This window comes from Equus przewalskii, chromosome X, assembly GCF_037783145.1.
Source record: "Equus przewalskii isolate Varuska chromosome X, EquPr2, whole genome shotgun sequence".
NCBI classification, from domain to species: Eukaryota; Metazoa; Chordata; class Mammalia; order Perissodactyla; family Equidae; genus Equus; species Equus przewalskii.
In genome coordinates this window covers 83,005,608-83,020,684 of record NC_091863.1, presented here as the reverse complement: position 1 = coordinate 83,020,684, position 15,077 = coordinate 83,005,608, and the positions used below count along the sequence as shown (strand labels likewise).

At 38.1% G+C, this 15,077-nt stretch overlaps 1 protein-coding gene across 3 annotated transcripts; it reads right to left on the bottom strand.

Annotated features, from left to right (window-relative positions):
* Window positions 1-5,447: 5,447 nt before the first annotated feature.
* Window positions 5,448-7,274, bottom strand: LOC103543655 (protein BEX1-like). Of its 3 annotated transcripts, none has more exons than XM_070605079.1 (3): window positions 6,869-7,006; window positions 6,413-6,486; window positions 5,448-6,060 (listed from the first exon to the last, which is right to left on the bottom strand). In XM_070605079.1, the coding sequence occupies exon 3, from the start codon at window positions 6,053-6,055 to the stop codon at window positions 5,681-5,683; it is 375 nt and encodes a 124-aa protein (XP_070461180.1). In that variant the 5' UTR covers window positions 6,056-6,060; window positions 6,413-6,486; window positions 6,869-7,006; the 3' UTR covers window positions 5,448-5,680. The 3 variants fall into 3 exon arrangements, with proteins under 3 accessions (XP_070461180.1, XP_070461181.1, XP_008508744.2); XM_070605080.1 differs by lacking the exon at window positions 6,869-7,006 and adding an exon at window positions 6,636-6,657; XM_008510522.2 differs by lacking the exon at window positions 6,413-6,486 and having other exon boundaries at window positions 6,869-7,274.
* Window positions 7,275-15,077: the final 7,803 nt, after the last annotated feature.

Below are 15,077 nucleotides of genomic sequence, written 5' to 3'. Positions count from 1 at the left end.
TTCTCCCAATTCTATTATATTCGATTCCTTTTTTTTTTTGAGGAAGATTAGCCCTGAGCTAACATCTGCCACCAATCTTTCTCTTTTTGCTGAGGAAGAGTGGCCCTGAGCTAACGTCTGTGCCCATCTTCCTCTACTTTATATGTGGGATGCCTGCCACAGCACAGCTTGATAAGCGGTGTGTAGGTCCACACCCGGGATCCAAACTGGCGAACCACGGTGCACAAACTTAACCACTGCGCCACCAGGCTGGCCCCTCATTTTCTTAATCTATTTAAATAGCAACTGTGTTTCAAATAACTCTTAAGGGTAGTGGAAAAGGATTATCTTAACAAAGAGCATACAAAATAGCATATGCAGTATGACCGAATTTTTATGGAACAAGATTCTATTTGTGAATGCTTTGTGTAGCAAAAAGACCAAAAGAAAAGAAACTGAAATATTTCATAATGTTTAGCAGCATTAAGATGATTTTTAAAAATTTCCTTTTTATACTCCTTTGTGTTTTCCAAAATGAAGGTGTATTATTTTTATTCTCAGAAAATTTTAAAATAAGGTTTTTTAATTTAAAAAACATGGTACATCTTAAAAACAATTTGGAATGGTTCCTTTAAATAGAAATATAATGTGAGCCACATGTCTAATTCTAAATTTTCTGGTAAACACATTCTTTAAAAGTAAGAAGTAACTGGTGAGATTAATTTTAATAATATATTTTATTTAACACAGTATATCCAAAATCCTATCATTTCAACATGTAATCAGTATAAAAATTATTGATAAGATATTTTACATTCTTTTTTTGTATTATGTGTTTGAAATCCTGTGTGTGCTTTACACTTTTGCACATCCCAGATCACAATAGTCACATTTCAAATTCTCAATAACCACATGTGGCTCATGGTTACCATACTGCACAGTGCAGATTTGGAACACAAAAACATCTTGAGTCCCAAATTGGGCCGAATCCCAATCATTTGCTGAACCATTGCTTCAAATTACTTTTGAAATACAGTTGATATGGATTGGAGGCTACCAACTGAATTGCCTGTAAGATCCAGGGAGGTAACTAGATCATGTGAGTGAGAAAAGCTGGGTACAAAAAGTAAAATTGAAACATGTGTCTTTCTAAAGGACTAAAGCCACCACCAAGCTCCCTCCAGTCAATTGGTGCAACGTGGGAATGCAAGACCAAGGTTGACGGACCTACTGATTTTTCATGGAAAACCAAAATCTGGACTTTTCCTGTGCAATGTCTCAATTATTAAATATCAACAATGATTCAAAAATTGTATGACACTGTGTGGGACAAGCTATGTTTTTCTCAAATATAATCCCTTTTATACCAAATTTTGACTTCAGGGATCAATAAATAAAAAATCTACTAATTTTATTAACTTTGAAACATTAGACTGCTCATTTTCAGTGAACTGAAACTTTTTTTTTCATCTTACATGCTTTATAACATTAACAGTTAACATTTACTGAGAGTTTAATATATGACAGATATCTTGCTAAACACTTTCTACATTTTACATATAAGAGAAATGAAACTAAGGGAGGTTGACCAACTCTGTTGAAGGTCACAAAGCTTATAAGTGATGGTGTCAATATTTGAACTAAGATCTGCCCGACTCCAAAGTCTGTGCTTCTACAAATCCTCTTTTAAATTGCCTAGTCATATCCATGTTTAGGTAATCTTCTAATCAATCTCTCTCTCTCTCTCTCTCTCTCTCTCTCTCTGTCTCCCTCACACACACACACACACACACACACACACACTCCTCTAGTCCCTTTTACTCACAGGAATATGGCATACACCAGACCTCTGTCTATCTGCCTCAGTCTCTTTTTCTTATATCTGTCTCTCCTTTGCACTCATCCTATATCTCCTTTACAAAAGACATTTCATTTTCTCATTTTCATCTTTCATTTTCCTTACATAGTATCATCTCTGTTTTAACCATTTTGATAAGGGAGGGCTCGGAACCAGTGGTGTGATGAAGCTGGCTCTTACTGGCTCAGGACAGCTAATGTGCATATCTCTTCTCAACTCTTCACTATGACATTATGTTGGTAGCTGAAAATCAGCTCTAGTAGGAGTATTTACACAGTGGAAATAGGCTAACACTACAAATAGTTTATTGGAAACCCAGTTGTTAAATGTTTATTTACATACCACTGGCTTTGGCACTGTTTAGGCATCTGGTTTTTTCTGTCTGAGGATCTCTGTAGGTGTTACATAGCTTACCTATATATCTTCCCATCTACTTTTTCCTTTGCTTTTGTAAATGCCGTTATTTTCTGGAACCCAAACTTTTACATTAACTCCTTCTTATTACATTGATTCATATCATGTGTGATGAATTTTACTCCTTTGACATTCAGAGGACAACTTTATCTTCCAGTTCTGCATGAACTGAAATTACTTTTTATTCTTTTAAAAAAGACTTATTTTTAGTACCTTGAGTGTGCATTAATTATATATTTTCTGAATGCATTTTCCTCACGGGGTCAGCTGGATATTATGGTCAGAAATCCTTTCAGCTCATTATTGCGTTTTTTTGCCCTGTTTTTGCATCTTTCCTTCTCTCTTGTGCCACCTCTTACCCTACATTGATGCTGTCTATTTTATAGTTCTCTTCCTTAAAGTCTTCTAAAATCTTCCCTTGGACTTCTACCTTTTTAACCTCAAGGATATCGAGACCCTGCTTCACATGAGCATATTATTATTATCATTTTCCTTCTTGAAGCATTTCCATGACCCGGCCTCCATTGGACAACTCCCAGATGACATTGATTGGAATACTAGATGTTCTCGACCTTTTCAGTATCACATTCACAGATAATCTCTTGTGTTATTCAGAGATGGAAAACTATGTCCATTGTCTATCAGATTTATCCATTTACAACTCTCAGATGGCATCCTTATTTTTAACATTTGAAGTCCTGGTGACCCACCAATTATTTCCTCCATATACTTATATTAGTCCTCTAAATTTTATGTTTCATGAAAAAAAAGTCTTCTTAGTAACATATTCCTTGCCTTATTCAGTTAAACTAGATAATGAAATGATTTCATATACCTGCTTGTTCATCTTGTTATCTTAGTCCCACACTTTCTCTAACTGCAACAGAGTAATATAACTTTTCATTGCAGGCACTTACTCAACCACAAGGGTGATTGGTAATCTGATGATTTGTGCCTGCATCTTTCCAACATTGTCAGCCTGGCAGCCACTTTTTCTAGCCAATTCTTTTTATTCTAGAATTAAACAGGTTATTTTGGCAAATTTCATTAAATATAGCTGTTTTTCCAAGATACCTGCGAAAGGAGGTGTCGGAATATCAAATGACTGTTTTGGGTTACGATGTTGTACATGTGATGCCCCTCCCTGATCCTCACCCTACTCTATATTTTCATTGCATACAACAGACTAGTTTTTCTCTTAGCATTTTCTAGATTTTTAGAGTCTGTGGCTCCAGGCCTATGTTGCATATGAGACTCTTTTTCAAACATACACTTTTGTCAGCTTCCCAGTAAAAAATTTTATATTAGGTTGTTCCTTTCATTTGCAACATGACAAGACCAATAGTATTGTTTAGGAACCTATTTTTCTTGTTGGTTTATATAGTTTGGGGTTAAATCTTATGAAAACACTGGAAATTTGAACACTCACTGGACATCAAATAATTGTTGTCCATTTTTATGTGTGATTATGGCATTGTGGTTATGTTTAAAAAGCATCATTATCCTTTAGAGCTATATACTGTATTAGCTATCTATTGCTGTGTAACAAATTCCCCCAAAACTTAGCAGCTTAAAATCACACACATATATTATCCCAGAGATTCCATGAGTCAGAAGTCAGAGTGTGGCTTATCTGTGTCCTCTGTCTTAGGATCTTTTACCAAGCTGCAATCAATATGTTGGCCAGGGCCAGCATCTTATCTGAAGGCTTGACTGAGGAAGGATCTGCTTCCAAATTCACTTATGTTATTTGCCAGGATTTGCTTCCTCAAAGGCTATTGAAGTGAGGGCTCAGTTCCTCACTGATTGTTGGCTGGGGCATACTCTCAGTTCTTTTCCATAAGGGCCTCTCTAACATGGCAGCTTGTTTCATTAAAGCTAGCAAGGGCATGGGAGATGGGAAAGAGTCTCCTAGCAAGACAGAAGTCACAATCTTCTGTAATACAATCACAGAAGTGACATCACATTACTTTCACTGTATTCTATTAATTAGAAGGAGGACCTAGTGATTTTGCCCACATTCAATATGAGAGACAATTATGGCATGAATACCATATCCAAGGATAACTTGAAATCTATATATCTAAGTTCTATCAATGAGGATTTTTGTGCCTCCATTGAATTTATAAGCTCACTGAAGAGTTCCTTGGACCTGGATATATATTGGCTTTTATTTATTTTTAGCACAAGTAATCCACATTCTTTAAGAAAAACTGTAGTTGAGTATAAAGAAAAAAATCACCCAATTTCCCACAAGAGATAACCAGTTAACTTTTTAGTGTACATTTTTCAATTCTAAGTTTTATTAGTAGTAAATCCAGAAATATTTTTAATTTTCTTACCCTTTGAATTTTAATACTTCTCTCCACTGAATTCTCTCCACTTTTATGTTCTTCTAGTTGTTATGGTTCCTATTTAAGAACTGAGATCATAATATAAACACACAGTAGCCATTTAGACATTAATATGCATCAGAATTACCAAGAGTCCATATCTTTAAGAAAGTCATCAAGTGATTCTCACACAGGTGGCAGATTAGCATGCTTTTAGAAACACTAAGACATTATTGAATGTATCTAGTGTTCCTTTCTGAATTGCAAGTAATCTCCTCTAGAGAAGTGAAGTTACATATCCAAGGTTATTTTATTCAGGGACTAAGCTGAGACAAGAACTCAAAGCTCCTGACTCAGTTAATTGCACTTTGTTAAGTGCCTACCACTTGTCAGGCAGAAATTGCAGCTTGGGGAGCAGACACTGCAGTCCTGAACCAATAAGATCTATCTTTGGGGACTCCGCTAAATATCTGAAGATAAATCTGAAGATAGGGTGTCTTGCCTAATAGGTGGGGAAGGGGACAAAAATAGGTGAACACAGTTCACAACTCATGACCTTGTTTCACAATTATGTCAAGCAAATATAGTCCCCAATTTACAAAGAATTCTTGGGTTTATTCATCCGGCTAAAAGATCCAAATTTTGTGATGAAGTATTTATTGTGACCCTCCTGCTTTCATAAGGTTATTAAAAATAGTTTCCATTTCTTCTCAAGCTACAGAAGATATAAAAGAAAACAGATCAACCTATCTCACAGAAATGAGTCCCTGCATTAATCCTGTGGTATATTTAATTTCAGCATTTTTCTCTTCATGTATCAAACAGATAAATATAAGATTTGAAATAAAAAGAATAAACACAAAGACTTTTTAAAACCACTTTATTAATTTCACAATATATAATGAGCATCTTTCCATGCAATAGGTAAAATTCTCCTGCTAACAAAATCTGAAAAACACAACATTCAACTAGAAGCTGGTAATAGGAGACCCACCAGAAACGAGTGACTTCAATAGGTTTACAACAAAGGTACACCAGAACATGTAAGCTTAGGAAGCAGGTGTCTCCCTAGTAACATCAAGGAAAACATGAGGATTCAAGGCATAAGGCAAAACTCATCATGATGGTCATGGTGAGGGGGGTCAGTGCTAACTGCCCGCAAACTATGACTCAACTGCTTTTCCCTCAGCTGTCTCACCTCCTCCCCAATCCTTTCCATATTCTCTTCTCTCATCCTTGCCTGTGGCTCTTCGAGCCTCTGGATCATGTCCCATCTATATTGCAGGATGGATTGCCTAACATGGATCTGCCCACGATTTCCTCTAGGCACACCGCATTCACCAGTTTCCAAAGGGAGGGCCAAGTGCTCTCCTTTATTAGCATCTTGTTCCTTTTCATCCTTTTTTTCATTTTCCTGGTTGGTATTTTTCATGTAGATATTTTTTACCGCTTGTTCCTCTTTGGATTCCATTTCTCCTAGGAGACAAAAGGCGAGAAAAGGATTGAATTTTTGGTGGACAGATCAGCACCAAGGACAGAGGCCTTCCTACTTATCTTTTAGAGCACTGGGTATCAAAGATTATTTTTTAAATTTCGTTTTTCCCACCTGAAAGGCTTCGTGCGTCCTCGAGGGGGCCCCCCAGTCACAGCCCTCCCCCAACCCTCTCACTTGTCTCTTCTCCCTCCCCCAAAACCCACCATTTTACCTACAGATCCATCCCCAGGTTTCTGTAAGCACGAAAATGGAGGACAGTGGATGGGGAAGCTGAGAGGGGGTCTCAGACTGGGCTCTGACCCCACCTCCGCCACTGTGCTCGCCCGTACCGACCTGGGCCTATCCTTGCAGTCTCCTCCTCCCGATTCTCGCCCCGAGCGCGCCGCCGCGACACTTGACACTTAGACCTGCAGGGCCCGGGTGGAGAGAGCGGGGACTGCTGCCAAGCGCTCGGCGCCGCGCGCGACCCGCCGCCGCCTGGCTCCTCCCCACTCCGGGGCTCCCCTGGTCGCCCTTCCCCTAGCGCCCCCCTCAATATCCCCCCAGCGGCGTTCACCATTCTCCTGCAGGAACTCGGGGGGTGATTTCCCATCGCTCTTAGTTGTTCTGCCGCCCTCCCTGGAACCCTGCCGCCCCTGCACCCCCCACCCCAGGGGGCCACTCTTTCTGTCCCAAGCATGCCGGATGTGGAGAAAGCTGGCCGGGCCCCGCTGCGTCGATCCCCCTCCGGTCTCCGGGGTCGGCTGTCCGCTGCCGCTCTGGCCTCGGCGCGTGCCCCGGGGCCCTTACCTGCTCCGCTTCCCGGGCCCGGGCCCGATGCCAGCCCGCCGTGCGCAGGGCAGCGGGGAACTGGTACCCAGACAGGAGTGATGACTGCTTCGAAGGCTGCGTGGCTCTGCAGCTTCCGGTCACGTGAGGGCCCCGAATCACCGCCTAACTCTCCCTCCTCCCCACAACCCCACCGGCCGCCCGGCGGGGAGTTCAACAGGACCCCCGCCACCTCCACACACACGAACTCCCTCACCACCCGTCCGTGCGCGAGGCCCCAGCGCATAGCAGCCCTGTCACTCAGCTCGGTCCTCTTCTGAGGGCCCCCAAGTAGCCTCACCACCCTGTGGCTGGGGTCTGCCCTTCTCTGGTTACCAGGAAGAGTGTCCATCTCATCCTCCCCCTGAGGTCTTGGCACTGGCCTTTTCTGCTTTCTCTCCTCCTCTCCCTGGCTGTAAATCTGCTTCCTAATAATATCTATTTTCTTTTTTAAAACTGGTATGCCTCAAAAAAATGAACATTATGAAATTTCATTTTTAAAAGACATACTTAACCTAGGAAAGTAAACACTTCGTTATTTATGTTCTCCTGCACACAGAAAATATCTCGCGACACAGAAAATATTTTTTCTGGACTCCACACAACTTCATTTTTAAAACATTCTAACTGGTTTCAACATTTTATGGAAAAAAAAGGGGAAATCTTCCTGAACACCATTGGTGTTTTGAAAATGAAGTAAATCTTCAGGGAGAAGTTCAGTTGTCAGATCTTGGCTATTTTATGGAAATAATCCATCTTTTTTTCCTTCTGGGACAAATTTCAAGTTTTATTAATAAATATATTTTATTCTATTATAATAAACATTCCTTAAATGTGGAAAAGCATTTGCTGACATCAGAAGTCATCTGCTAAAAGTTCATGGCTGTTACTAATGATGATTTTGAAGACCTAAGCAAAGGGAAGCTTGGTGAGTCAGAGGCAGGTGGAGGGATCCAGAGATAGATCATCCTTGTTCTGACAAGAGGTGGGGAAGGTGCTGGTCTTCTCACTGTACATTCCAGAGCCTCTCATTCAGGCTCCTGATGTTTGCTTACTCCAAACATATAGACGGAAAGGTGACCAAGGTAGTGACTTGAGTAAATTTCTCTGGTTCCTTCCCTCCATTTCCTCCCCAAATTCCCACCTAGTAACTCACTGCCCCAGATCCAGGGGGCGAATGCTCTCATACTGGAAACCAGATGAGGCTCTTCTACACTTCTATGGTGGCAGATTCCAAGAATCCTAGAGAAGTGACTGCTGGGCAGAGAGCCTTCCAAGTCTTCCTGCTCCCTCCTCTTTTTCGCCTTTTCCAGGTGGAAGCCTTCCTGGACTGTTTCTGCTCTCTCTCGCCTGGCCTAGGAAGTGCAGACTGCTGGGATCCTCACCCTAAGCTACTGTCGGGTGGAGAAAATCCCTTTTCTACCCTTCTTGTGTTCTTATGGCTGGTCTAATAACAAAACTGACACAAGACCAGATTAACAGGAGAAAACCCCAGTTTAAGACGTATGTAGTGGAGATCATAGAGAGATCATGCTTGGAGAGTGAACAGAGCAGACAGTATATATATCTTTTACACAAAGAGGCAATAAGTTTGTGAGGAATGATAGGACAAAGAAACTTAGATTTAAGGTATGCAATTAGTGAGGAATTTCAGCAGAGTTTAGGCTTGAGGTAGTAAATTGCAAAGTTTGTTGATGCAGGCTTCTCCACCCCGAGTTCCCTCGCTCTGGAGATGAGGATGTAGGGAGAGCGCCTTTCACAGGGGAGATGTATTTCCTGCTTTCAGGGGGAACAGAGACAGGAGGGTCAGAAAGCCCTTTTTGCTTCTCAACTAACTGTAATTCAAACTAATCAATATGCTATTGTGGGATATTTTGGAGTGGCCTGCCCTGGGCTACAACACTACTCACCATCAAGACACTCGGGAAGGACCCAGCTTTGCTGCAGGGTCACTATCTGCCAGTCCATACCCACCCTAGTACTCCCTCATTTATGCCAGGACCTGAGGAACACTCCCTGCTGATCATCCTGAGTAACATTAGATTAGGCATTCTCACCACAGAAGTCTGTAAAACCTCTTAAATGTTATTCAGAATCATCTGTATATGTGAGGGGGATGGTAATATATTCAGAGTTTTTTGGGGAGAGGAGAAATACTTCTCAGCATATTCTCAAAAAAGGATGTGACTCCTTGCCCTTCAAAAAGTTTAAAAGTCTCAGGGCTGTCCTCGTCGCATAGTGGTTAAGTTCACACGCTCCACTTCAGCGATCTGGGGTTTGCTGGGTCGGATCCTGGGCCCTAACCTAACACTGCTCATCAGGCCATGCTGTAGCAGCGTCTCACATAGGAGAACTAGAATGACTTGCAACTACGATATACAGCTGTGTACTGGGGCTTTGGGGAAGAAAAAAAACCAAAACATAAACGAACAAAAAAAAAATAAAAAAAGGAAGATTGGCAACAGATGTTAGCTTAGGGCCAATCTTCCTCAACAAAAAAAAAAAAAAGAAAGAAAAAAGTTTGAAAGTCTCTATATATGCTGTCTCACTCTCTCTAATCATTTATTCTTACCTTAGACCTTCTTTTTCCTTTATTTTCTGCCTTACTATTCATTGGCCAACCCAGAACCTGGTCATCTTCCTTGAATCCCTCTTCATTTTCCCTTGTCTTAGGTTAATAACCAAATCTGACTAAGATTTTCTTTGTGTATTTTAAAAATAGCGTTATGGAGCTATAATTTAGATACCATAAGATTTCCCATTTGAAGTGTTTGCTTCAATGTTTTTTAATATATTCACAGATATGTGCAACCATCACCACAGCCAATTTTAGGACATTTTCATCACCTCAAAAAGAAACTCAAAAGTACTCTTTAACTATCTCTCCCTTATCCCTCAGATCCTCTCCAGGCCAAAGCAGCCACTAACACAATTTCTGTCTCTATAGATTTCCCTATTCTGGACATTTCATATAAATGAAATTATATAATATGTGTTCATTTGGGACTGGTTTTTTCATTTAACATAATTTTTCTAAGGTTCATGGCAGCAATATGATTAATAACTTGAGGCACTGCCAAACTGTTTTTCAAAGTGTTTGACCAACTACATTCCTATAAACAGTATACAAGTGTTCTGATTTCTCAACATCCTCCCTAATATTTGTTATTATCTGAAATTTTGATTCTAGCCATATTAGTGGAGATTAACGTGATATCTCAGGGTGGTTTTGATTTCCATTTCCCAGATGACTAATGATGTTGAGCATCTTTTCATGTTATAATTCTGCTTCTATTCTGATGTGTGGGTTTTTCCCCCCACACCATCAAGCACTTCTCCCCAACCAGCTGGGTTCCTACAATTCAACTCAATTCTGACACAATCTACCTGGAGATAGTATCAGATTCCACAGATTAAGAACTCAGTCCCACAAGACTGTTCTCCACTTCAGGTATGAATTCCAAGTCCAGGTTGTTACCTGTGCTTCTGTTCCACTGGCTATAAATCAGAGGTTCCTACGACCACCTCCTTAGGTTTGGTTAATTTGCTGGAGTGGCTTACAGAACTCAGGTAAACAGTGCACTCACTAGATTACCAGTTTATTACAAAGGATATTAAAGAACACAAATCAGCAGCCAGAAGAAGAGATACATAGGGCCCAGGTCTTGAACCAAAGAGCTTCTGTCTCCATGAAGTCTGGGACCTGGCACTGCAGCACATGGAAGCATTCTGGTTCACCAACCTGGAAGATCTGCCAACCACTTCCTTTTGGGTTTTTATGAGGCTTTATTACATAGACATAATTGATTAAATCATTAGCCATTGATGATTAATTCAACCTCCGCTCGCCTCCCCTTCCTGGAAACCAGGGAGTGAGAGTGAAAGTTCTAACCCGCTAATCATGGTTGGTTCACTTGGCAACCAGCCACCCCATCTTTAGTGAATTTCCAAGTTACTTCATTAGCATAAACTCAGTTGTGGTTGAAAGGAGGTTTTAGGAATAACAAGACACCCATTTTACCTTTATGGCTCTGAAGTGATTTTAGGAACTGAAGACAAAAAACTGAATGTTATAACGAAAGATGCTCCCATTCCTCTTATCTCTTAGGAAATTCTGAGGATTTTGGAAGCTCTGTGCCAGCGACAGGGACAAAGACCAAGTATATATTTCTTATTATAAATCACAATATTACACATGTGCTTATCAATCAGTTGCATGTATTCCTTGGAGAAATGTATATTCATATCCTTTGCCCATTGTTTAATTGTATTATTTTTCTTTTTATTATTGAGTTGTGAGAGTTTTTATATATTCTAGGTAGAAGTCCCTTATCAGATATGTGACTTACAAATATTTTAGTCCATTCCATGCATTGTCTTATCACTTTCTTAATGGTGCCCTTTAAAGCACAATAGTTTTAATTTCAATGAAGTCCACATTATCTATTTTTTCCTTTGTTGCCCATGTTTTTGTTGTCATATCTAAGAAATCTGCTTAATACAAACTCACAAACACTTAATCTCTATGCTTTTTTCTAAGAGTTTTATAATTATAGCTTTTACATTTAGGTCCTTGGTGCAGTTTGAGTTCATTTTTGTATAAGGTAGGAGGTAAGGGAGTAACTTTACATGTGGATATCCAGTTTTTCCAGCACCATTTCTTGAAAAGACTATTCTTTTCTCACTGAATTGTCTTTGAATGTTTGTTAAAATTCAGTTGACAATAGTCACATGGTTTTATTTCTAGATTCTCCATTCTATTGCATTGACCTATATGTCTATCTTTGTCTCAGTACCATATTATCTTATTTACCATTGCTTTGTACTAAATTCTGAAATTGAAAAGTGTGAGATCTCAAAAATCTTCTGCATTTTCAAGATTGTTTTGGTTATTCTGGGTCTCTTGCATTTCAATATGACCTTTAAGATCAGATTGTCAATTTTTTCAAAAAAAATTGCTGAAATTTTGATAGAGATTGTGGTAGATCTATAGATCACTTTGAGGTATATTGTCATCTAAAAAATATTAAGTCTTTCAATTCATGAACATGGATATCTTTTCATTTATTTGTATTTTACATTTCTTTCAACAATGTTTTGTAGTTTTCAAGTTTCAAGGGTTCCACTTCCTTAGTTACATTTATTCCCAAATATTTTATTGTTTTTGATGCTATTGTACATAAATTCGACTTCTCGATTTCCATTTCAAATCATTCATTGGTAATGTATAGAAATATAATTGATTTTTATGTATTGACCTTGTATCCTGCAATATAACTGAATTTGTTTATTAGCTCTGATAACATTTTTGTGTGTGTATGGCGAAAGGCAAAGTTCAACAAAAACCTATGGGCAACATCGTACATAATGGTGTCAGACTGAATGCTTTATCTCTAAGATCCAAAATAAAGCAAAGATTTACACTCTCATCAGTCTTATTAAAAAAGATTCTCAGTGGCTTTCTCAGTAGAAACCTCACAGACCAGAAGGCAGTGGGATGATATATTTAAAATGATGAAAGGAAAAAAATCAAATGAGAATTCTTTATCTAGCAAAACCGTCCTTCAAAAATGAGGGAGAAATTAAGACATTCCTAAATAAACAGGAACTGAGGGAGCTCATTACTGTAGGGCAGCAGAATTTTCTACCCCAAACTGGGTCTCTTTGGCCTGATTATTTTTAAGAACAAAAGACTCAGGAAGAAACTTTGACCTCCCCCCTCCAACTTCCTAAAAGAATTTAAGATAGGAAGCCTGTTCCAGTAAGGAGCTAATGCCATAGATAACTATAGTATAATATGAACTAGGTGTGGTATACGGGGGGCAACCTAGCAAAGCCCATTTGATCAAAGTCCTCTCCATGTCTCATTGTCTTTGAAAGGCATGGCAAACATCTGTTTACCAAACATTTGCTTTTCCATCCTCATGTGAATTGCTTTCCTCCCCTTTGAAGTCCCAAACCACTACCCTCAATGTCCTCATTTGTCTTTAGCTGAAGATGGTATTAAAGGCAGTGGCTTCAGTCATTTTGGCAAATTACTCAGTTTTCCTGTTTCTCCCATGTATACACATTATTAAATTTGTTTGATTTTCTCCTGTTATTCTGTCTCATGCCAATTTAATTCTTAGACCAGCCAGAAAAATCTAGAAGGGAAGAATAATTTTTTTATTCTACATTACCATTAAATCTTCCCTACAAGAAATGCTCTTGGGAGCCCTTCAAGTTGAAATGAAAGAGTGTAAGACAGTAACTAAAATCCATATAAAAGTGTAAATTTCTCTAGGAAAGGTAAATATATGTGAAAATATAAAAACCAGTATGAGTGTAATTTGGGGTCGAAAGTTAACTTTTTATTCTTCTTCAGGATTTAAAAGACAAAAGCATAAAAACTAATAATAAATTTATGTTAATGGGAACACAATATATGACAATGTAATTTGTGACATCAATAACATAAAATGGGGGAGGCAGAGTCAGAAAGTTGTAAAGTTTTGTATGCAATTAAAGTTAAGTTGATATCAGTTTAAAATAGATTGTTAAAACTTTGCATGTTATATGTAATCTCCATGATAACCACAGAGAATACCAGTAGAATATATGAAAAAAGAAGTAAGAAGGGAATTAAAATGTGTCACTATGAAAAATCAACTAAACGCCAAAGAAAGCAGCCATAGAAAAAATGAGGGACTGAAAAAAAAACCACACAAAACACTGCAAGACACACAGAAAACAAAAAACAAAATGGCAATAGTAAGTTATTTCCTATCAGTAATTACTTTAAATGTAAATGGATTAATCTCCCCAATCAAAAGACATAGATTTAGAAAACATGATTGAACTACATGCGATCTACAAGGGATTCACTTTAGATCTAAAGACATACGTAAGTTGAAAGTGAAAGGCTAGAAAAAGATTTCTATGCAAATAATAACCAAAGGATAACAGGTATTAATACCAGACAAAATAGTTTTAATTCTAAAACTATTACAAGAGGCAAAACATGACTTAAATGATGATAATAGGGTTAATTTGCCAAGAAGATATAATAATTATAAACATATATGTGCCAAACATCGCTGCTCCTAAGTATATAAAGCAAACATAGATAGAATTATGGGGAGAAATAGACAGCTTTCCAATAATAGTAGGAGACTTCAATGCCCCACATTCAATAACTGATAGACCAAGTTAACTAAAGATCAATAAGAAAATAGAGGACTTGAACAACTCTAGACTAATTGGACCTAACAGACGTATACAGAACACTCCATCCAACAACAAGGGAACACACATTTTTCTCAAGTGCTCATGGAATAATTTCCAGGATATACCAGAAGTTAGGCCACAAAGCAAGTCTTAATCAATTTTAACAAACTAAAGTCATACAAAGTATTTTTTTATTACAATGGAATGAAAATAGAAATCAATAGAAGAAGGAAAACTGGCAATTAAACAACATATTCTTAATTAACCAATGAGTCATAGAAGATATTACAAGGGAAATTGGAAAATATCTCGAGACAAATTAAAAGGAAAACACAACATACCAAAACTTACAGGTTGCAGTGAAAGCAGTTCTAGGAAGAAAATTTGTAGATAAACACATTAAAAAAAGAATATCTCAAATCAACAAAATAATTTTAACCCTAAAGAACTAGAAAAAGAAAAACAAACTAAACCCAAAGCTAGCACAGGAAAGGAAATAATAATGATTAGAGAAGAGATAAATAGAGAATAGAAAAACAATAGAGAAAATTAATGAAACCAAAAATTGGTTCTTCAAAAAGATTTTAAAAGTTAACAAATCTTTTGCTAGACTGGCCAAGAAAAAAGAGAGAAATCTCAAATAACCAAAATCAGAAAAGAAAGAGAGAGTATTACAATAGATTTTACAGAAGTAAAAATGATTATAAAAGATTAATATGAACAATTGTACCATCAAATTGGATGATCTAGATGAAATGGATAAATTCCTAGAAACACACAACCTACCAAGGCTGAATCATACAAAGATAAAAAATCTGAATAGACCTACAACTAGTAAGGAGATTGAGTCAGTAATTAAAAACCTCCCAACAAAGGAAAGGCTAAGTACAGATGGCTTTCTTGATGAATACAAGCAAAGATTTAAAGAAAAAATTAATACAAACACTTCTCAAATTCTTCCAAAATTTGGAAAGGAGGAAACACT

Excerpts from the sequence above, each read along its gene's own strand:
- LOC103543655 (XM_008510522.2), bottom strand. The coding sequence starts at position 7,238 with ATGGACACTCTTCCTGGTAACCAGAGAAGGGCAGACCCCAGCCACAGG. Across the intron at positions 6,061-6,868 it reads GGGCCCGGGAAGCGGAGCAG|GAGAAATGGAATCCAAAGAG; the intron begins GTAAGGGCCCCG and ends TTTGTCTCCTAG.